At 36.2% G+C, this 19,232-nt stretch overlaps 1 protein-coding gene and 1 pseudogene across 1 annotated transcript; both read right to left on the bottom strand.

Moving 5' to 3' along the window:
• Positions 1-8,326: 8,326 nt before the first annotated feature.
• On the bottom strand, positions 8,327-9,505 carry LOC145005977 (putative purine permease 11; annotated as a pseudogene).
• A 2,113-nt stretch (positions 9,506-11,618) lies between these two features.
• On the bottom strand, positions 11,619-14,872 carry LOC145005391 (putative purine permease 11). The gene is made up of 3 exons (XM_078964470.1): positions 14,731-14,872; positions 12,604-13,674; positions 11,619-12,164 (listed from the first exon to the last, which is right to left on the bottom strand). Exons 1-3 carry the CDS (start codon positions 14,753-14,755, stop codon positions 12,121-12,123), a joined length of 1,140 nt encoding a protein of 379 aa, XP_078820596.1. The 5' UTR covers positions 14,756-14,872; the 3' UTR covers positions 11,619-12,120.
• Positions 14,873-19,232: the final 4,360 nt, after the last annotated feature.

A 19,232-nucleotide genomic window follows, 5' to 3' on the forward strand; every position in this document is an offset into this window, starting at 1 on the left:
ATTGGTCCTAAGATAAGTGATCAAATGCTTCTTCTTTCAACAAGATATCATATGGACATGAGACATGGATTAAAATCAATCTCATAGTCCAAAATTATGTTTCTTGATTTTCTAATTTATGACGACTGAATTCAGACTACTAATTGAACACATCAATTCACTCTAGGATCGTCCAAGCACTTCAGATGTCGACAACAAATCATCGAAGGGACCAAAGATATCGCTTTTCCAGTTACGCTAAAAGGAACGAATAAAATTCGACTTATATGCTTGTATCTTTTGTTCACCAAATGATGCATGACATTAGGTTTTTTGACATCACGTTACTGATGTGTTTTCACAATACCAATGCACAACCGACTTGTAAATTACAACTCATATATCTCCGTTTCAAGGATAAAAGATATTATCATCTCAAAATTACTCATGATATAATCCATGGAGTAATTCTCTAAGAGTCGGTTTATCCACTTAAAATCCCCATTTTTCTACGTACTCATGAACATTAGAGCAATCTTATTGCAATGTCTAATCCCCATAGACAATCTACAACTCAATTAATGACAGTCTTAATTCACTACTTACTCCTAAAAGTATGAGCGACTATGTAATTTCAAATAATCAAATCATTCAGAAAGTAAAACATGGAAAGTGAAACACAATAATAAACTAATTAACTATAATCTAAAACCTATTGAATATAATAAATCTCTATTATTTAATAACCATAATAATTATGACTTTATTCATTGTATAATGTTTCGAGTAATCAACTAACCACTTGAATTAAACATCAGTCATGTCATGTTATGAACATGCATACTATGCATCTCTAAGGTCCTTTCTTTGCAAACATACTAACTGGAATTTATTCCAATGATGCTCATTTTACAATTCAAAATTCTTATCACTATCCAAAAGATGTGATGGAATTTCAGCATTACATGCATTGATCCCTTTTGATATCGAGATTCCAAAGTCTCAAAGACTGAATCTTCGATATTACATAATATCCCATAGGAACTTTGTTGTAACAACCCAAAAACCAGGGGTAAAAATTTTAATTTTAATTATAGTAAAACATAGTTTTCTTTAAAATCCAAGCATTCCAAAAACATTGCTTAATTAAATAGTTATCAGAGTTACGTCCCAAAATGACATAAATCGGAAACCACGGGTGTGTATGCTGCGATCAATCCGGGCCTTCCTTTCCAAACCGATAAGACCTGAAACAATAAACAAAATTGTAATTGTAACGCGTGTAGATCCGGGCTAGTCAATTTAGAGGTAATAGGGGTCGAAAATGATATTTCGACAAAAGATTATTTAGAATAAATAATCTTAACCAAGTTGTAGAATATTTCACAAGGTTTCTGTACATATAAAGAGCGTCGAAATCCGAGTTATAACGAAGGAGTTATGACCCGTCGAAGTTTCACGACGGAACCGGCACGGCACGGGAAAGCGTAAATAGTGATTTTATGATGGAGGACTTTTTAGCCTTAGTGATCTAAACGAAAGTCGTAGAATATGTTAAACCGAGAAAATCCATAAAAATATCGCCCAAATCTGACTTCGTATGAAGAAGTTATGATTTTTCTAAGATTCGGCTTAGCAGTGCACGATCCGAAACTCGGTTTTTGGCTTACGTGACTTAAATGAGAGTTGAAGATCTCATTAATAGGAACTTAACAGTAAAAAGACAGACGAAAACGGAGTCCGTATGACGGAGTTACGAATTCTTCGCGGTCATTTAACAGTCTAAACGCCTTCTACTGTTAAATTTGAGATCGGTCGAGAATTAGCCGATGGGGTTTAAATGAAAGTTGTAGATCTTAATTTTACCTACGCATTGAAAAAAAGAACGTTGAAAACGGAGCTCGTATGCGAGAGTTATGATTTTTCTAAGTTTGAAGGCTGATACACGATAGGGGGTGACGTGACACCACCAGAATTGGACACGTGGCACCACCAGAAGGCCACCACATGCACCAACTCGGTGAGTAGGTCCCCCTACTCGGTGATTCCATCATATATTTTCACTATAAATAGAGGTGTCAGGTTTAGCCTCTTCTTCACACCTCCTAAACCTTCTTATCTCTCTAGTTTCTCTCTCTAACCTCCCTTAAGCCCCCTAAAGCCTAGGTAAACCCCCTAGCACCCGAAGGAAGCCCCGAGGCTCCTGGGGTCCCGAGAAAAAGGGTCTTTCGGCTCAGAAATGCTACTCCAGCGAAGCCCGGTTTTCGAGAAAACCTGTTGTAAGTGAGCTACGCCTACCCTATCTTTAGCATAACTTATGTTTCGATATAGTAATGTTATTAGGACCTTAAAATAATTGTTTGGGCTATTATTATGAGTTATATTGAGTGTTATTTAATGCTTATATAATAATAATAGCTAGACTATTAATTAGTCGCGGTTATCGTTAGACTAAACCCTAGTGGTATTGGTACTAGGTTTTATCGAAGGAAAATGTTTTGAGAGTATCGAAGCACTGTCCGAGTGCTGAGTCACCATCTTTCAGGTGAGTGCATAGTTACTTTCATCTTACACATAGATATGAAGTATTTTATATAAATTACGTGCTATGTGTGCATATTATCTAAGTACTTGTTGTCTATGCTAAATGAACGATTTTATAAATGTTTTAAATGATTTAAACTGTATATGTATTTTATATCTACGATAATGTTGGGGTAAACATGGGTAGATATAATAGATGGAATATGAGTTGAGAGGTGTTATAGACCACGAGGTGAGGGTGAGAGGTGGACGATGTGAGAAGCCTTTTTCCCAAATGATGGCCCCGTCAATCAGTAGAGTATGGATGACAACCACAGACTATTCTAGACAGTCCAGTGGAACACTAGCAGGCTTGCAACCTGTAGGTGTTGTGAACGATGTGTTCACCCAGTGTACTCTAAGACATGGTGATCATGCAAACTTGATGCCTAAACCCTGGTGATCATGCAAACTTGATGCCTAAACCTTGGTGATCATGCAGACTTGATGCCTAAACCCTGGCGACTATGCTGACTTAGTGCCCATTGTGTAAACCGTGGCAACGATGGACTTTGTGCCGATTCCTTAGGATGATCCTTAGGAATGAATGAACGAGGAATAGCTGATTCTTAGGGTAGATCCTTAAAATTAAAGAAGATAATGGGGATGGGTAATTGGGTTGATTGTTTGATTGTTTAAACATAATAATTATATTATTGTGGGTTGAAAACCCTATGTACTCACCAGGTTTCCCAACCTGACCCACTTAGTTTATTTATATCACAGGTGTTGATATGAAGTCACATTACACTAAGAGATTAAAGAGATGTAGATCACTAGTGTAAATAAATGTAAGTTTTGTTTATGCTTATGTTTCAGTATTGACGATGACATCCCAAACGTTTTAAAATGAATAAAATACTTTTCTTCGAAAATATTTTGATAACGTATTTATCGTATTTTTCTGGGAACAAATTCTGCAACATTTTTATGAAAAGAAGTACTCTGGTTTTTATAAAGCATAAACAAAATCGGTCTTTTCTGGCCGTGAACGGATTAGTAATGGGCGAAAGAACAATTCTGAGATCACATTCTCGGGATGCCTAATAGCAGGTTTTAGAAGAATCAGTTGGGAGTTTCAGTTAGGACATGAGTACAACTTGGGGTACTAGATTGTGCTTGTATGCTTGATTATGGGTATTAACGGATTAGTAATGGGAGAAAGACCATGGTCAGCATCCAGACGGTGTGGAAGGTGTTGTCAGACTATCGGATAGCCGTAGCATTCACCAGTGGTCAGATAGTATGAGGAGTGCAATAAGACTGTAGGGTGGTCCGTAGCAATGGTTAATAGATAGTGTAGGAGTGTTGTAAGACTGTGGGGTGGCCCGTAGCGTTCACTAGTTAGCAGATAGGGTAAGGGAGTTGCAAGACTGTGGTGTGACCCGTAGCAATCATATATGAGTATAGTTAGACAGCGGTGTGGCTCGTAGCATTAGTATAGTAAGACTGTGGGGTGGCCGTAGCATTAGTCGGCAGATAGCGTAGAAGTGTGGTGAGACTACGAGGTGACCCGTAGCATTAGTTGGCTAGTAGCGCAGAAGTGTTGTAAGACTATAGGGTGGCCCATAGCATTCACTCGTTGGAAAAACGAGTATAATAAGACTACAGGGTGACCTGTAGCATTCGTCATTCCTATTCGAGAGTACGAATGTATTAGATGCATGATTCGCTGGCAGGGTTTTTTAGATAGTTTAGGATAGTGCGGTGCAGCTGCTCGAATGTGAGTGGGCCACTTTATGATTGGATTCAGAAGGTGGTAGGTCATTGGAGACCAGGAGTGATGTAAGATTGCGGGTAAGCTGTAGCATTCATTAGTAGCTTAGATAGCGGAGTGTGGGCGGGGGCCCGTACCTCCGAGTTAGCATGATAAGAACTAGGAAAGTTTAGCTAGTTGAGATTAGAGGAGGAGTAGGTCTGCATAGCCCTGGATAGGTGAGACCTATTGGAGAGGCCGCTCCGAAGTATAGAAGGGTGACACCCATGGGCGAGACCCGTGTTCCTTTAGCAGCAGATGGGACCTGGTAGAGACCTTAGGGTAAGGTAGGGGACCGGGGATCCTAGATCTTCTAGAGCCAGAGTGGTTGGGTTGGTAGAGCAATTTAGGTAGTCGTTGTATCTTCTTAAGTCGTTGAGAGTGACTGAGGGAATGTTCTTGCATTCGGTCATCGGTGGGGGACCGGTATTTCGGGAATGGTAGATCAGTTGGGACCAGGGCGGTCTCGGTTCATCCGGTAGGCGAATGGGAGTCAGCAGTACTTCAGGCAGGAATGATGGTAAGGGATTTGGTGTAAGAAGTCATGAGTTGATCGGGTGGTGCTGAGTTGCTCACCGAGGAATCAAATGATCTCAGAGTAAATGAATTGGCTCGGTGATGTTGTTCTCGTCTGAGCCTTAAATGTAGCAGAGAGGGATCTCCTACTCAAAGGATTGTCTGAATTCTCACACTGAGTAGAGTTTTCAGTATTGGAGCATCGTTGTGGGATGGTTCCGGCACTGGTAATGGCCAGGATTGGGGTTTTAGCAGAGGATTGGTCCTCGAAGGAGATTGGTAGGGTTTGTTGTTAGGAAGATGCCTTGGAAGGGTCGGTGACAGTACAAGGAAAATAGGTGGACCCCTTGTGTATTAGTGTAAGTGCACTGGGAGTACTGGTTGGGTAAAAGTGTTGTACTCGAAAGTAGTAGTGATCGGATAATTCTGAAGATGACATTCCAAGTATTGGATCGGTTGGACGAAGATTGTAGTTAGTGGAAAGTGGTAAGTGGATTTCAAGGTAGTGAACCGTGGCGGACTTCGAGGACGAAGTATAGTTCAAGTGGGGGAGAGTTGTAACAACCTAAATTTAGGATGCCTAGAAAGGAAAGGAAACCTCAAATAAGGGAGTGGCTCGTCGAGTAGATGGGTGACTCAACGATTAGGAGAGCGATTTTGGTCATGGGTTAAGTGACCTACTTGATGAGTCAGAGTACTAACTCGGCGAGTTGGCGAGGTTTTGGGAAAACCCTAAATCGGGAGTTGGTGCCCTATTTAAGCATCTTATTCTCATTCTATCAGCCTAATTTGTAGCCTCCATTGTCCAGGACCTGTCCCACGAAACCCTAGTGTTCTGTTTGAGTGTGTGGGCCTTTATTGAAGGATTTAGAGTGTTTTTGAAGTCTAGAAGAAGAAGGATGAGGTTGGAGGCCCAAGGAGAAGATTGTAGATCCAGGAAGTCTGCTTCATCTTCTTTATTTTCTGGTAATCAAGTTCTCACCCTGACTTCTAGTTTGATAGATCTCTTTATGTCCCTTTTTATGGAGTTTATGATCCAAGAAGGATGTCTTGTGGGATTTGGATGTCCGTAAGCTAGATCCTTCGAGATTTAGAGGTGTTCAGATTAGTGCATGAAAAAAGGTGGAAGCTTTATGCCGTTGTACCTCTCCATGGAAAGTTTAAGGAGTTGTTTTGGCCTTTTGAGCAAAAAGGGCAATGCATGGGAGAAAAGGTAGTGGCTTTGTGTGATATCTCGACCCTAGGAGGCCGGATCTGGGTCTTGGATGCCTTGAGTTTATCTGAAATCTTCTAAATAGAGTTGGACATAGAGGGACTCGACAAGTCACTTGTGGGACTCGGCGAGTCACGCCGGTTCTTGCCCCCAAAACCCTTCTGTTAAGGGTATGAGTTGAGATTGGAATAGGACTCAGAAGTTCATCGTACTCGACGAGTTCAAAGAAGAACGCAATCTCCTTAGTTATGAAGATAGACTCGATGATTTGTTCATACAACTCGGTGAGTCCCAAAATAGACAAATTCATATGTGGATAATGTACTCGACGAGTTTGAGGATGAACTTGACGAGTCGGTTGAAGATGGTCCCGATAGTATGGAAGAAGGAGAACTCGTTGAGTTCTTGCTAGACTCAACGAGTTGAGTCGAGGATTATTATGGGTTGTAAGGGTATGGACTCGACGAGTTGCTAGAACAACTCAGCGAGTCAAGTGAACTGGAGGTTGACTTTGACCGTTGACTTTACCAAGTCTGACCAGGGTTGACTTTTAGATTATTATGGTCGAAATGTTTTTTTGGGGTATTGATAGTTCGGGAAGCCGAAGGGTCAGCAGTTCAGAAGTGTCGGTTAGCAGTCAGAAGTGTTCAGCGAATCTTCAGCAGTGTGAGGTGAGTCTCCTCATTGTTTGTATGGGTCTAGGGCCACAATGCCGACCTATTTAGTTTATGTTTGGTAGGAAGACCTGGGGGTTTGCCTTAGGCAATATGCATGAAAGACCAGGAGGAGGCTCCTAGCACACAGTATGCTAATATGAATGGTAGGAAGACCTGGGGGTTAGCCCTAGGCAATATGTATGAAAGACCAGGAGATGGCTCTTAGCATACTATATGCTGTTATGTATGAAAGACCAGGAGGTGGCTCCTGGCACACCGTATGCTCAATAGCCTAGTAAAGTAGTATGTATAGTTGTCTTTGTGATGCTTGCATGGAAGACTAGGGGTGGCCCTTGGCACTTGTCTGTAAGACCCAGGGAGTGTCCCCAGGGTTGACAAGGAAGACCATGTGTGGCTCGTGGCATAGCAGCAAGACTAGCACCTTACTTGATTATGGATATGTTTGTTATGTATGGCTCATGGTTACGTATGGCATGTATGGATCAGTTGATATGTATGGTATGTGGTATATGGGGAACTCACTAAGCTTCATGCTTAGGGCTTTTAGCTATTTGTTTCAGGTACTAATGTTTTTCCAAGTAATGAGCTCGGGGCGATCGCAGCGCATCACACCATGTTTTCCGCACTAGAGGATCTTTGGGATTTAAAACTCTGATAAATGTCTTATTGAGAATGTTATTAAATGATTGAGCAAAATTTGTTTAGCGGTTTTTAATTAATTAAAATGAACTTTTTGATTTTGAATTTTGGAATGTTACAGTTGTGCCCAAAATTAACAACTTCATTGCTATCTTCGTCAAACCATACGTGCAGATTAGTTCCAAAATGGTGCATGTACATCAGCACTTGAACTCCACATCCATAGGCAATGTCGATGAACTCAACATGTTCAAGCTCTTTAGAAATCAACCTTAATCCTTCACACAATTCAAATTCTGACAAATAATATCAAAGCTTCTCATAGTTCTCTTGTGTAAATCGTTCAAGAAATGTAACATATTAATCTAGGTCCATTCCAACAAAATCGACATCCTCGAACACATAATGTATACCATCTGAGTAACAAAATGGGTTTTTGATGAACATTCCTTGTAAATGAAGATTAATCTTCACGTATTATGCAAGCATAAGAGCTCTATAGGCTTAACCAAAGGAAAGAGAAAGGGTTTTGTTTTAGAAGAACTAAATGAACAAAAGAATACATGTAACTTGAGTTTCATGCTTCCATATGACATTCTCCTTTAATGACATGACACCGACTTATGTTGACGAGGCAAATAACTTGGGCGACTAGCCATAAGATGAATGGTTCACCCCTTCATTTTTTTTTGATAATGGTTATTTTAACACGTAAAAATTGATTTTGTGCCCCTAGAGTACTAAAAAATAAATAAGGGATCTTTTAAAATACATATGATTAGTTTGTAGTGCTATAGTGTCATTCTCTCATCCTCTAATTAGAGTACATAATTAAAAGACATGAAGAAACTCCAAATCCAAAAAAAACTTATTTTATTAATTGTAGAAACACAAAAACAATGAATGGAATACTTATAGTGTTTTGCTAACATTAAAGCAATCCTAAAATAACTCAATAGCTTAGCAAACAGGAAACTTATTAAATAAGACTTATTACTTATCTCGTATAACTTAGACTTATCCATTCTCCTTCCTAACGAAGCCTTTGATCCACTCGATCAAACCAACTCAAACATCGGTCGTATCATTTACCCGTAGCATCCATTGATAATCTTTTTGCCTTTTCATCATCAAGATAATTCTGATAAATATAAGTTGAAAAACCCCACAAGCCCATCAACATAGCAATCACCTTCACACCATTCATCCTATCATGAAACACCACCACAGCAGCCAATGGAGTCAAAGCCAATGACGAAGTACTAATCACATTAGAAAACAAAGAAGACACCACAAATATCAACCCCACAACACCAACAGAACACACCTGCCAAGCAACAGCTGTCCACACCAATGTCATCACATAAGCCACTCCCCCCTTCCCAAAACCGCCCATTTCACCGCCCAATGTCCGCCACTCGCCACTAGCAAAAAGACCCACGAGGGAAACACACGTCGCGAAAAAGGAAGTGTAGATTTGAAGCTCCAGAACTACCGTAAAGGTTTCTTTTTTAAGACTTTTTGAAATGTAAGTTGCATGACTGAAAGTAAAAACGCGTATAAAGCAGAAGCAAAGTAGCCGCAAATCCAAGAACGTATTTTCTGCTTGTTACACCATTTGGTTTATCAGAATCATCATTGATAGCAAGTAAAGAGGCGGAAAATGTAAGAACCACCACCGAGTTAAAAATTAAAGCTGTAAACTTTTGTGAATTTATAAAATGTGAAAACGTTGCATTAAAGGCTAATTGGGTGGCACAAATGAGTGAATAAGTAGAGGCTGAAAGATATAGTAATCCCACTGAATAAAGCATATTGTCAGCAGCAATAAGGGCGCCTACAACAAGATAAATCAAGAATAAAACGGGTACTGAAACAGATGTGGATGTAGTTGATGATTTTTTAGATGAAGGAAAAAGAAAATATGGGATAAACAGGATTGGGAATCCTATGGTTTGAATGAGTGTAGCTAACCATGTACTATTTCCACCTTGATCATAATAAAATCGACCAAGAATAACAGCGACTATTTGACCAATAAGGAGAAACCATATGTTGATGACGACAAGAATCCACCATTGCCATTTTTTAAGCTTGGCAAGTGGTGGCAGTGTCCCATTGTTGACCATAACTAGATCTTCGTTATCTATGAAAGTACTTACAAAGAAAAAGGAAAAAGAATTAGTTTTTTTGTGAAGATTCAGATACAAGAACGCTGATGGATATTAGGTAAGGGTTACATGCAAGAACTAGGAATGTAGTTTCATTGATTTGTTAATTACAATATCATGTTTTCATTTCTTGTACTTTGAAAATTCGACATAGTTTTATAGCTATGCTATCCAAAAAAAAAAAAAAAGAATTTTCATTGTTATAATTTGATAGATTTTTCGAAGTATAATGTTCTAATATGAAAAGAAAAACATTGAAAGTACAATGCTATAATAAAGTAGATTTTTATGACTTATAATTAAGAAAAACTGAAAGTACAATATTGTAATGGAAAGAAATGAAAGTAGGATGCTATAATACACAAAATAATAAAGTAGGTGGCTGGCTATTTCTTGCCTTCAGCACATCGAAGAATGACATCAAAAAGCCAAGAAATTAAATTGAAGTTTTAAGCAACAACTCATGTAAGGGTGTTGGGATGTGTGTTCTGGAAATTTTTATGAGATATTAAAGAATTTGGATATAACAATAAGTTGTGATAGAAATTTAAACACTTTTGGTGTATAAGATAGTGTTTGATGTGTTTATGCTTGAAGCTATAATAATACTTTTGATGGTGGTGAATATCTATAAATAATAGATAAACAGGTTAAATACGCATTTATGCAATAACGTTTCACATTTTCTCCAATCTATGCAATTAAGTGGTTCTTTATATGAAATGTGCAACGACAACTTGTTTTAGGACCAAAACATGCAATATTTTACCCATAAAATCTTAACCAGTTAAAAATATTGTTGGATAGTTTGTATTTGTTCCATATTATGGACCATATAATTACATACACCCGTAAAAAGGTGAAACGTTGGTGCATAATTGGATAAAACTTTAAAACACTATTGCGTACATTAGTAAAAGGGAAGAAAAAAGTAACACTTTAAAATCTTATGGAAGAGGGAAACTATCAGTCAACGATTGCTTAATTGTGAAGCTAGCAATTGAACTCTTGCAAAACGAAGGGTTTAAACCTTAATATAATTCGATGCATGGGAAGAACATAACTCAAGTCGGTGATGTGAATGTGTGAAGAATGAAGATACATAGATACAAAGAGAGTAAGAACCTGGCATGGTGAGAAGATCCGTCATGTTATCGAGCCACAAGTGGTGAGTGGGAGCATACTAAAGAATTTAAGTATTTATAGAGAGAGGGAGGCTGGTTTTGGGTTCGTATTTACTAGTGGTCAACTCAAAAGTTAATGACGAATATTTTTATAGAGTATACAAAGTGAAAAACTAAAATGCCATCTAATTTTTGATTATTTTAATAGCAAAATTAAAAAAGCCATTTAATTTGTATACAGTATAAAAAGTCAAAAATTAAAATGCCATCTAATTTGTAATTATTTTAGTAGAAAAAATTAAAAAACGCCATCTAATTTGTAATTATTACAATAGGAAAAATCTAGGATAAATTTTATAAAAACCACGAACGACTTTTTTTTTTTGCTCCAGTTAAACCCATTCATAAACTATTTTTTAGCACAATTTGGTGTTATAGTTTGTTCTTTTACGAATACTAAACGTCAGGTTAATTTATATTTTAAAAAAGGTGCTGTTAATTCGTACCATGTAAATCATACACTGTGTTAATTAGTTCTTATATTTGTAATTGTTTTATCTAATCCTTCCCAATGTTTCATTATACAAATAAGGATTAATGTTTAAAAGCCCAACTTATCTGAAACTGGAAATATTTTAAAAAGGAATAAAAGGTAATTTTGTTCGGTGCGAAAATCATATATTTAGAAAAGAATCAAGTAGTTGGGAGACTTGGAGCCATGTGATAACTTCTACGATTAGCGTTTGATGTTGCAGTTTGTAATAGTTTAACTCGCTAAGAAGACAATAATGTTGATCACTTGTTTATATTAATTAAGGACCCATTGTGAGGAAAAAAGTTGTATGACTTTATGTTGCTTTATGCTGGAATAAAAAAATCGGTTAGATATAATCTAATCCTTTTTCGAAACATTGCAAAACTATAAAATATACTTGTTAGAATCAACATTGCAAAACGATAAAAAAAATACTTGTTAGAAACCATTTTTGTGCTTCTATTCCAAGACTATCCAGATTTACATACTTCCAAATTCCAATACAATGTTTGTATTTGTAACGTATTATGTTTTCATCAATTTATATATATATATATATACATCTTCTAACCAAACATATGAGTTCCAAATTACAACAACAGTAACACCACCACCACTACAGCCAACTACAATAACTTGTTCACAGCCCTGCCACCACCAAAAGTCAACATCCAATATGCCAATTTTCTAACCTTAAGAGGGAATCCACACCACCTCCATTGCATCACAAGACATCCATTTTGACTTTTATAGTCAAACGAGTCAATCAAATCCATACTTCAGATTGTTTTTAGGAGATGTTCCAAACTATATGAATTTTACAACAGAATTCAGACTCATTTGTTTGACCATAAAAGTCAAAACATACCTCTTTTGGTGCATATGTTTATGGAGGAGCAGATTTCCTGCTTCTGTTGATGCTCAGTTTCATTCAACTAGTAATGGAGTGGATGCTTCTGATAAAACTGCCCCTAAATATGCATGAAAGAAAGACACTAAACCCTTAATACCAAAAAAAAAAAAAAAAAAAAAAAACATAGAAAAACCTAAAAATGCATGATCAACTCTATACATAAGAGTTTGTATGAATAATCCTACATAAATGACAAACAAAAATAAAGCTCTTTAAAACCTAAACAAAACTCTGTTACTAATTTTTTTTTTTTTTTTTTTAAAAAAAAAACTATTTGCCACATCATATGTCCACATCAACACCATAACATCAAAATCAAAAGTTAAATGGTTAATGGTTAAACCTCTTTAAAAATGTTTCAAGTAGCTAGAAAGTAACAAATCTGAAACTTGTTCTACTAGTCAAAAAGAAACAACAAAAAGACCTACATGACTATATTTAACCTAAAAACTTTCTAATAATTAAATAAAAAACATCAACTTATTTAGGTTGCGTACCCGTTGCATCCGCTGATATTCTTTTGGCCTTTTCATCATCAAGATAATTCTGATAAATATAAGTTGAAAAACCCCACAACCCCATCAACATAGCAATCACCTTCACCCCATTCATCTCATCATGAAACACCACCACAGCCGCCAATGGAGTCAAAGCCAATGACAAAGTACTAATCACATTAGAAAACAATGAAGACACCACAAATATCAACCCCACAACACCAACCGAACACACCTGCCATGCGACAGCTGTCCACACCAATGTCATCACATACGCCGTTCCCCCTTTCCCAAAACCGCCCATTTCACCGCCCAATGTCCGCCACTCCCCGCTAGCAAAAAGACCCACCAGGGAAACACATGTCGCGAAAAAGGAGGTGTAGATTTGAAGCTCCAGAACTACCGAAAAGGTTTCTTTTTTTAAAACCTTTTGAAATGTAACTTGCATGATTGAAAGTAAAAACGCGTATAAAGCAGAAGCACTTAATGTAGCCACAAATCCAAGAACGTATTTTCTGCTTGTTACACCATTTGGTTTATCAGAATCATCATTGATGGCAAGTAAAGAAGCGGATAATGTCAGAACCACAACCGAGTTAAAAATTAAAGCTGTAAACTTTTGGGAATTTATAAAATATGAGAATATTGCATTGAAGGCTAATTGGGTTGCACAAATGAGTGAATAAGTAGAGGCTGAGAGATATAGTAATCCCACTGAATAGAGCATATTGTCACCGGCTATAAGGACGCCTACAACAAGATAGATCAAGAATAAAACGGGTAGTGAAACGGATGTGGTGGGTGTGGTTGATGATTTTTTAGATGAAGGAAAAAGAAAATATGGGATAAATAGGATTGGGAATCCTATGGTTTGAATGAGTGTAGCCAACCATGTGCTATTTCCACCTTGATCATAGTAAAATCGACCAAGAATGACTGCAACTACTTGACCAATGAGGAGAAAACATATGTTAATGACAACAAGAGTCCACCATTGCCATCTTTTGAGCTTGGTAAGTTGTGATAGGCTTGATTGGGTTCCATTGTTTACCACACTTGGATCTTCATTATCTATGAATGGAATTACAAAGAAAAAGGAAAAAAGTATTAGCATTTATTTGTAAGGATTCGGATACAAGAATTTTGATGAATATTTAGTTCAAGGGTCACATGCAAGAAATAGTAATGTAGTTTCATTGATTTGTTGATTACAGTATCCTGTTTTCATTTCTTGTATAACGAAAAATCGACCCTGTTATATCAATGTCTTCCATAAAATAAGCAACTTTCACCTGATAACACACTTAATTGCATAAATTGGGAAAAAGGTGAAATGTTGTTGCATAAATAGGCACTGAACCCTAGATAAGATAAGAGTATATAAGTAATTTTCAAATACTCGGTGATAAGATATTGATGCAGCTAGCATCAGACCAATTATTTCAACCCTATATAATCAGATAAGGTTATCCAAGCGTTTTACAAATTTGATTATTGTGAGTTTCAAAATCAATATCAGAATCGATAAATTGATTATTCTTACATGTACATAGTCTAGACATAAATTTCAATAGTTTCTTATAGTTAATTTGGCAATCCAGAAATACACCTAATTATAATCACCGATTTGATTGTTTTATGCCAAAAATCTGAAATTCGATCTTCCACTGATAACTAATCAACTTAATGTGGATACAGAGTAAAAACTGATCGACGATATAAATTACAACAAGAAAAATTAAAAACACATGTTAGTTTTCAATTTGAAAAAAGGACTTTCTTTTTAGTTCGTTTACAAATTTACTTGCGGAATTGGAAAACATACACCTATGATTCGATAAACTATAGTGCAGGCAAAACAACTTTATGCTTCGAGAGGATCGATGCCTACCGTTCAATTTCTAAGATTCTCAACTAAAAGGGAAGAAAAAAAAAAAGCAACACTTTATAATCTAATGGAAGAGGGAAACTATCACTCAACGATTGCTTAATTGTGAAGCAATTGAACTCTTGCAAAACGAAGGGTTTAAACCCTAATATAATTCGATGCATGGGAAGAACATAACTCAAGTCGGTGATGTAATTGTGTGATGAATGAAGATACATGGATACAGAGAGTGTAAGAACCTGTCATGGTGGGAAGATCCGTCATGTTATCGAGCCACGGGTGGGAGCATATCAAAGAATTGAAGTATTTATAGAGAGAGGTAGGCTAGGTTTTGGGTTCTTATCAGTCAACTCGCAAGTTGGTGACGAATATGTTTACAGAGTATAGAAAGTTAAAAGCTTAAAAAGCCATCCAATTTTATTTGTAATATATTAATGGGAAAATCATACAAAAAGTCAAAAACCACTTGTTAGAGATAACTTTACAAAAACTACTAATGACCCTTTGAATAATTGTCAATTTTTTGTTGATACTGATCAATGTATTCAAATATAAGATGATTAGTTGTGAAACTCGTATATTATACGGGTTAATTAAAACATAATGTTAAATAGGAGCGATTAAATGAAGAGTATTTTTGAATTTGAAATGTGAAATAAGTGAAAATTATGAAAAAAAAAACATGCAAAACATAAATTAATTAAAATTATGTGTTTAATTGTTAGACCCGTGTACTAAACGATTTATTATTATAAAATGATAAATACAAATGTTTAAAGTGTAAATTTATTTGAAATTGAAATTGAAATTTGAAATTTGAAATTTGAAATTAATAGTTATTATAGTAGGTTTAATTTATGGAAACTAAATTAATGATATAGTAGAAATAAATAATGAAGTAATTGACAAGTGGAAAATAAATATATTTCAAAATTATGACAAAATGACATGTGATCAAATAAATGAGTGAATGATAAGTGGCAATAACATTTTCATTTATTAGGGTAAATTGGAGAGCAAAGAAAAATAAAATAAAAATGTATGAAAGAGGGCATAAGAAAAACGTATCTCTTGCTTGAAGCTTTTATTTACCAAAACCGAATTTGGATTAATCCAAATTTCAATTTTGGTTTTAGGTTTGGTTTCGGGACCGGATCAGACCGAATTATATAGCTTGAGTTATGGTCTAGGGGAGTTAAAAAAAATCCAAACCAAATTACCTATTTAATTAATTTGTTCATTGATTAAATATTGTATTTTTTTATACTTTAAAAATTAAATGGAAAAATAAAAACATCCTTTGATATTTTCATATTTCATAGATAAATCGACTTTCAGCTCAAAAATACCAAAAATTTCCCTTATTTAATCCATATTTCTTATCTTTTGTTGTGTCTAGTTTGGAACTTCATATTTCATGTTTGAAAGTTAAACTTTAGATTAAGGATGAGCAGAACTATCTGGGGAACCGGAACCAAACTCATATTTGAATACTTTAGATTTTATGTTTGGAAAATTTAACTTTGGAATTTATTTTTAATGTTAAAATTTGGTTTTCTAAGTTTCCAAACAAAACCAAACCGAATTGTAATTCGGCTTTTGATTTGGCCCGATTGCATTGAATTTGGTTTGGTTCGTTGTACCATTACCGCCTAAAATAACTTTAAACCTAATAAACCATAGACCAATTAAATCAATTCCAACCCCTACCATGTTCTAAAGCAATCGAAAATTTAAATAAAATATGTTGTGAGTGTTTTGATATTTTAACATGTGGATTCGGTTTCAACTCTCACATATAATTCATAGAACAACTGCAAAATCACTTTTTCATATTAGTGGGTAAAACTTTACAAATACATCTCTTATTCGTTTTCTTTATATTATTTAAATAGTTGTCATTTCTTTCATATTCAAGCTTCATGGACGTATTGGCAGCTATGTCGATGAAATTGCAGTGCTAAATGGGAAGTTAAAGGTTTGGAATAGAACGTAATGGGTAACCGAATACAAGTTATAAAAATAATAGTCAATGTTCTGATTTTTTTACAAATGATTAATTTATTGTGGTCAATAGGTATGTTGACCTTTTATTAAGATAATTTAAACACTACAAAACAAGACTAACTCATTGAGATAACCTGAACAGAAGACTTCCTAATAGAATATGAACTTGGATAATATTTAAGAAAGTCTCATTGAAGGACTCTCAAAAGTTAAACTCTCAATTATATCAAAAAACCTCTTGCAAAGTTAGACATTGCTAGTAAGAAATATGGAAAATTATGATATTATGAAGAAGCGTGGCTTAAATATCGGTCCAAATCGGCAAAAAAAAAATGGCATGTTGAAAAGGTTACACTTTGGAAACTTCTTAATCAGTGGATAGGGTTAATATGGGACAAAAAATAATGAATGGTTTAATTATACCAAAATGAGATTTTCTTATATGTACTTTAAGGGTACATATAAAAAGTATTAATTATAAAAAATACTACCATAATTAAATGTGAAATGCATTAATTATGGAAATTATTAATGAAATTTAAATTTAATTATGGTAATATTTCTTATAATTAATGTATTTAACATTTAATTATGGTAATAATTATGATTAATTAATACTTCTTATATGTATCTTTAGAGCATATATTAGAAAATCCCTACCAAAATAATCAGGAATGGTTTTTGTAAAATTTATACCTATAACCACAATAATTGTATCATTTTCCATATTTTAATTTTGAACTAAGATAATGTTTGGTAGGCTTGATGGAAAACTAAGGTTTATCCTTTTTTTAAAAAAATGGGTTTTTTCTCAATTTGAACACAAATTCAGAACTCGATTCATTAAGAAATGGATAATCGACTTTAAATTTGTGTTGCAAAACTCATTATGTTCTACTAGGTTGGTTGATTGTAGGTGACAAGTACTCGACTAGGGTAAATTATAAAGCTACAATTTTTGAGAATTTTATGTATGAACATTTAATAAGGTGATTAAGTTAACAACAAAATAAGAAAATAGCATCAAAATATACATGTACAAATGTTAATATTTTAATCTTGAAAATGTGGAAGGACGTAGAAAGAGAAATTAATCTTTTGGTTTTTTCAAGTTTACAAATCACAACCATTAGATAAATTTGATCATAAAGGTTTTGATGTAGTTCTTAGTTTTCCGTAAACTTCCAACAAGTGTGGCCACACTGACCTCCACACCTAGAATCAGCGGTCTTGGACCGCTTCGGTGCCGGTTGCGACTACGCCGAGGCCTGGCTCTGCTCTCTCAAGTGTAACTCGATCTTAAGTCCACGTCGCCTAGTGGCCTCCTGTAACTCCAGTAATGTATCACAACGTCGGGTAGCAACGAACTGTCTTATGGTAGTCTTGAGCATACTCAGATAACGAGTCATTTGAGCATGCTTGGAAGCAAACTCCGGGAAAAACATCGCCCTCTCAGTGAAAATATAGGTGATCTCTGTACCCTGTCTCAACTCCAAAAACTCATGTGTCAGTCACTCTCGCTCAACCCATGGAATGTAGAGAGTGCAGAACATCTCCCTGAACCGATCCCAAGTAACCGCAACTCTCTACTCATCAAAATACGACCATGTCATCAATCTCCACCAGTCCTTTGCTCCGGACCTCAACGAGTTCAGAGCACACTTGACCTTCTGGTCAGTAGGACATGAGCATGTGAAAAAGCATCCCTCAACATCAGATAACCACCTCATTGAAAGTCAGGGGCTTCGTGTTATCGAAGTCCCAGTACTGAAAAGTCTAACCCGTCCCCGTACCTGCAGCTGTTACGATTGCGGAGGCTATATGTCGTCTCAGCTATGGCTGCACAGCGCTCATCGAATTACTCAACCATGGCGGTCTTGATAGACCCAAACATCTCTGACAGTTGTACCCAGAATAGTGCAACAACCTCATCGTGCAGGATCTCTCGGGTCCTAGCATCCAACTCCTCCGGTCTCATCTGACTAGTGGTCCCTGTCACTATTGCTGGCCCGCCCTGACTGCCAGCTTCTGATCTTGATCCAGATCTGGTCTCAAATCGCCTCGTAGTCACCGTTCTGAAAATACACTAGAAAGATATCAGATACTCCATATAATAATGGGGAACCAACTCCCAACTAAACCTTAGGGGTTGTGACTTCCTTGCTACGTGTATGGGTCCTGTGCTTTCAGTAGTACAGGCCATACTACCTTCCACAACTACCCATATTTATCTCAAGGATCATCACAACACCCTAACAGTGTACATAAGCATACGCGAACACTCAATCCTCATTCCTAGAGGAAGGCTAAATATCTCACAACTAGTCGACTGACCCTGCACAACTCATCTATGAAACTTCCACCAACCCTACAACGCTCGTGTATGGTAGCCAAACATAAAATTGGACCCTGTAGACATTCGAATATCCGATCCTACTCTAAGCCCTTCATCAAACAACAACAGGAAATAAGGCCAAACCAAACATTCTTAGGCTATAAGATCTTAGTTATGTACAACTATGATGCATACACTAAGCAACTATAGTAATGTTGTCAATTCCATAAAAGAAAAACCGTAGGCTATCAGGCATCATATAATTACACTACTAGAAAAACAGCCTTTTACGACGCGCAATGTGTGTCGTAAGACGCTCAAATGACGCGCAAATGCGCGTCAAGGAAGGCTCTGTCATAACGAGAGACGACACGCTTTTGCACGTCATCTATAGACGAC

The sequence above is a fragment of the Lactuca saligna genome, chromosome 7 (assembly GCF_052625555.1).
Source record: "Lactuca saligna cultivar CGN05327 chromosome 7, ASM5262555v1, whole genome shotgun sequence".
Lineage (NCBI taxonomy): Eukaryota > Viridiplantae > Streptophyta > Magnoliopsida > Asterales > Asteraceae > Lactuca > Lactuca saligna.

Bases quoted from the DNA above. Each gene is read 5' to 3' on its own strand.
- LOC145005391 (XM_078964470.1), bottom strand. From the start codon at position 14,755: ATGACGGATCTTCCCACCATGACAG. The intron at 13,675-14,730 runs GTTCTTACACTC...TTCCATTCATAG, and splicing joins GGATCTTCCCACCATGACAG to ATAATGAAGATCCAAGTGTG. The intron at 12,165-12,603 runs GTACGCAACCTA...ATGCATATTTAG, and splicing joins AATATCAGCGGATGCAACGG to GGGCAGTTTTATCAGAAGCA.